This window comes from Austrofundulus limnaeus, unplaced genomic scaffold (assembly GCF_001266775.1).
Source record: "Austrofundulus limnaeus strain Quisiro unplaced genomic scaffold, Austrofundulus_limnaeus-1.0 Scaffold1044, whole genome shotgun sequence".
NCBI lineage: Eukaryota > Metazoa > Chordata > Actinopteri > Cyprinodontiformes > Rivulidae > Austrofundulus > Austrofundulus limnaeus.
The window spans coordinates 100,679-105,300 of record NW_013953446.1 but is presented as its reverse complement, the minus strand read 5'-3'; the positions used below and the strand labels follow the sequence as shown (position 1 = coordinate 105,300).

The 4,622-nt window shown below is 41.4% G+C and overlaps 1 protein-coding gene across 1 annotated transcript in view; it reads right to left on the bottom strand.

The window, feature by feature from the left end:
• Positions 1 to 2,837: 2,837 nt before the first annotated feature.
• LOC106533888 (neuroligin 4 X-linked) overlaps positions 2,838 to 4,622 on the bottom strand; it is a gene marked incomplete at both ends in the record, with an annotated part of 34,249 nt that continues 32,464 nt past the window's right edge. The window contains 1 exon segment of the mRNA XM_014030349.1: positions 2,838 to 2,990. Within this exon segment, the coding sequence (XP_013885803.1) occupies positions 2,838 to 2,990 (153 nt within the window).

Below are 4,622 nucleotides of genomic sequence, written 5' to 3'. Positions count from 1 at the left end.
CATATTTACAGGTATAGTATTAGTTTGTTAATAACATATTTACAGGTATAGTATTAGTTTGTTAATAACATATTTACAGGTATAGTATTAGTTTGTTAATAACATATTTACAGTTATAGTATTAGTTTGTTAATAACATATTTACAGGTATAGTTATTAGTCTGTAAAGAACATATTTACAGGTATAGTTATTAGTCTGTAAAGAACATATTTACAGGTATAGTATTAGTTTGTTAATAACATATTTACAGGTATAGTTATTAGTCTGTAAAGAACATTTACATGTTTTTATTTGTAAAATCTTTGAGTGATTCGTCCTGTGTCTGTCCAAGGACAGGTTTGGCTGCAGGAGGTCATTGTTGCGTCAGATGTTCCTCCTTCCAGTCATGGACTGATGAACATGGAAGGAGCCAGAGAGACAAACATGTCATCTCATGACAACAGTCAGCCACAGATCTCCACTGCAGCTGTGAGTCAGAGCATCAGCTGATGTTAGCTGACATGACACCAACAGCCAAAAGACTGCAGGAATAAAAAAGAGCCAAAGAAACAAGGTTTTTGACTTGACCAGAACWATGATGAGAAGGAGGGGTGGAGTCATCTGTACCTTTGGCTAACAGGTACCTGACATACAGTGCTACATGTGTGATCACCCTCATGGTGTCCTTTGCTTCAGCCACACCCCTCCACTATATTTCACATGATTTTTGTATCTTTAAGTTTTATATTTGCACTGAATTGTAGTTTTTAATGGTCCAAACACTGACTTCATGTCTAAGACCTCCTCCAGCTGCGCACAGAGCTACCTGCCGAACACTTAGCTTCAGCTTCACTTAGCAACGGTTCGTCCCCAGCAGCAGCTAAAGATGTTYGTTTGGATTATCAGAACTAAACAGACACATTTTGAGAGAGTTTGAGAGTTTGGACCTTTCACCAAACTCAGTGCTGTTCRTGTTGGAGAGGAAATATAAAGTCTTGTTCCTGGAGTCAGCTTCAGTTAGCCAGGGTCAGAGCATCAAGACCCCCGCCTTCAGCTGCTGCACGGACCACCATACACCACACAATAAAAGCCCCTCCTGTAGATTTTAGCTTTTAGCTACTGTTTTGTTGATACTGGGTTTTCTGTGTTATTTTATTTGTTYTAGCTTTAAGCTATTGTTTAGTTAAAATCAGCTTAAAACTACTGCATTATTGATACTAGCTTTGAGCTACTGTTTTTCTGAATTTAGCTTTTAGCTAGTATTTTGYTATTGCCTWTTAGCTCTGTTTATTGATGTTAGCTTTTAGCTTACTGTATGTTTGGTTGGTTTTAGCTTAGTAATAGATCTGTTTTAAATAAATTCTTCAGAAGAATAAAATGATTGTGAAATATTAGTAATAATAAATAAATTTATTAAATATAATTTATATATTTTTACCTGTAAAGAACGTTTTGAACAATCTGACTTCTGGTTCTGGTTTGGACTCATTATCTATCCCCATCCAGCTACATGCCAACCCTCAGATCCCTGCTTTTATTTTGACACCAGGCTTTCAGTGCTTTTATTTTGAAGGGGAGTAACTGGTTACCTGCAGATAGGCTSTGTATTGTTATAAATTGTTGTATTAGTAGTTGGCTCTGTAATATTTGTRTACTTGCCTAAAGAACTGTTTTGCTAACCTGGTAAATGAGGCCAAATTGAATGTAGGTTTGAGCTAATACTGATTTATTTATGTTGACGTAAAACAACAATACATATTCAGCAAGGAGCAGAACAGTGGCTAAAAGCTAAATATAAGATAAAAACAGAGCAAGTATGACTTTAAAGATATAGATCTCAATGTATTGTTAGAGGGAATATTTTTATATATTGTAAAAATCATTTGGATTATTTTTGGTCAAATGTTTTGATATAAACAAATAAAATATCAGAAAGTCAAACTGCAACAAGCTGAAGGAAAGCTGTGAAATCCTCTGTTTCCACTCTGTTGGTTTCTTTCTGCAGGCTTCCTCTCTCTGACAGGTTTTTTTCTTCTCTCTGCATTGCACACTTTAGCAGAGCACCTATTTCCCCCCTGGCTCTGAGGCAACTAAATATAGAGCTGGTGCAGACAGCTCGGCCTTCAAACCAAACAGCGAGCTCACGGTGAGCAGAGCTCTGCAGAGGCTGCTCTGACACGTCAGTAAACCTGCAGCTCATCACTCAGAAACAAACACGCTTCATGTTTTTATACACATGACTGAACCGGAGCGCCAAGGTGGAGCTCAGGTGGATCAACACCTTAATCTGCTGCAAGACGACACATTTAGACTTTATACAGTTCGACAGGACCTTCTTAGAGCCAATCAGGAGGGTCTGTGCCACTAAGCTCCTCCCACATCCCAGGTTTTACCTCAGCAACAGTCAGGGCTCGCCTGGTCCACCCAAACCCCTTGGCTGGCTCTGAAGTCCTGGACTGTCCTGGTGCCACGTGCACTTCTGGACACCCTGATGTCCAAACAATGTGGACAAACTGTGGACACAGAAGTCCAGCAACACCACACCCCTCCAAGTTCAGATGGTTCCATAATCATTGAGCAGCAACACACGAAGCTCCGCCCCCTCTAAGCCTCTGATTGGACCTCAGCTGAGTGAATATGGARGAACAATCAGAGACTGGCTAAATGCTAGCAGCTATGCCCTCATCTACCAGGAAGAACTCAAACACACCAGTCCAGGACCTCCCACCTTTCATGAATCAGTACAAACTGGTTCTCATCCAGAAGACAAAGACAGAAGGAACATCAGGAAAACTAAAGGTAAAGTGACTCTGAACAAAACCGCCTCAGCCTGACAAAAACAAAAACCAGAGCTTACCCAGGACTCCCAGCCGGTAGTTGATGGTGATGACGATGACGTTGCCATAGCTGGCCAGGATGCTGCCGTCAATCATGTTCCCAGTCCCCTCCACGAAGGAGCCTCCATGGATGTAAACCATGACCGGCTTCAGCCCGTTCTCATCGTGGATATCTGAGAGAAAAACAGACAGCAGCAGAAAAATCAGATGTACAAACACCCAGAACCAGGTAAAATCAGGAAAGCTAAACTTAACAAAACAGTAGCTAAAAGTCACAACGTTTGGGGTTCCTGACCATAACAGGGCTGGAATGTAGACCGACCAGTAAAATCCATTCTCTGAGTTAAAACTGTCCTCACCTGGACCAAACGGTTTCACCTGGACCCTAACAGTCTCATCTGGACCCTAACAGTCTCATCTGGATGCAAACAGTTTCATCTGGATGCAAACAGTCTCATCTGGACCAAACTGTTTCACCTGGACCCTAACAGTCTCATCTGGACCAAACGGTTTCATCTGGACCAAACTGTTTNCAAACTGTTTCATCTGGACCAAACTGTTTCATCTGGACCCAAACAGTCTCATCTGGACCAAACAGTCTCATCTGGACCCAAACAGTCTTATCTGGACGCAAACAGTCTCATGTGGACCAAACTGTTTCATCTAGACCAAACTGTACTCATCTGGACCCAAACAGTCTCATCTGGACCAAACTGTTTCATCTAGACCAAACTGTTTCATCTAGACCAAACTGTTTCTTCTAGACCAAACTGTTTCATCTGGACCCAAACAGTCTCATCTTGACCCAAACAGTCTCATCTGGACCCAAACAGTCTCATCTAGACCAAACTGTTTCATCTGGACCAGTCTCTTCTGGATGAAACAGTTTCAACTGGACCAAACAGTCTCATCTGGACCAAACAGTTTCATCTGGACCCAAACAGTCTCATCTGGACCAAACAGTTTAATCTGGACCAAATAGTTTCACCTGGACTAAACATTCTCATCTGGACTCAAACTGTCTCATCTGGACCCAAACAGTCTGTTCTGGACCCAAACAGTTTCAGCTGGACCCAAAACGTTTCATCTGGAACAAATAGTTTCATCTGGATCAATCAGTCTCATCTGGACCAAACAGTTTCATCTGGACCAAACAGTTTCATCTGGACCAAACAGTCTCATCTGGACCAAACAGTCTCATTTGGACTCAAACTGTCTCATCTGGACTCAAACTGTCTCATCTGGACCCAAACAGTTTCAGCTGGACCCAAAAAGTTTCATCTGGACCAAATAGTTTCATCTGGATTCAAACAGTCTCATCTGGACCCAAACAGTCTCTTCTGGACCAAAAAAAGTTTCATCTAGACCAAATGTCATTATTACTTTCAGAAAGTTTAGATGTAAGCAGATCAGTGCTGGTTTTGAGTGTGATTTTAACTGAACATGTTATAAAAGCAGGTTATATGATATAAAGCAGGTAGAGCAGTACAGGTAGTAAAGCAGGTAGAGCAGTCCAGGTAGTAAAGCAGGTAGAGCAGTACAGGTAGTAAAGCAAGTAGAGCAGTACAGATAGTAGAGCAGGCAGAGCAGAACATGTAGTAAAGCAGGTAGAGCAGTACAAGTAGTAAAGCAGGTAGAGCAGTACAGGTAGTAAAGTAGGTAGAGCAGGACAGGTAGTAAAGCAGGTAGAGCAGTACAGGTAGTAAAGTAGGTAGGGCAGGACAGGTAGTAAAGCAGGTAGAGCAGGACAGGTACTAAAGCAGGTAGAGCAGTAATTTAGTAAAGCAAGTAGAGCAGTATAAGTA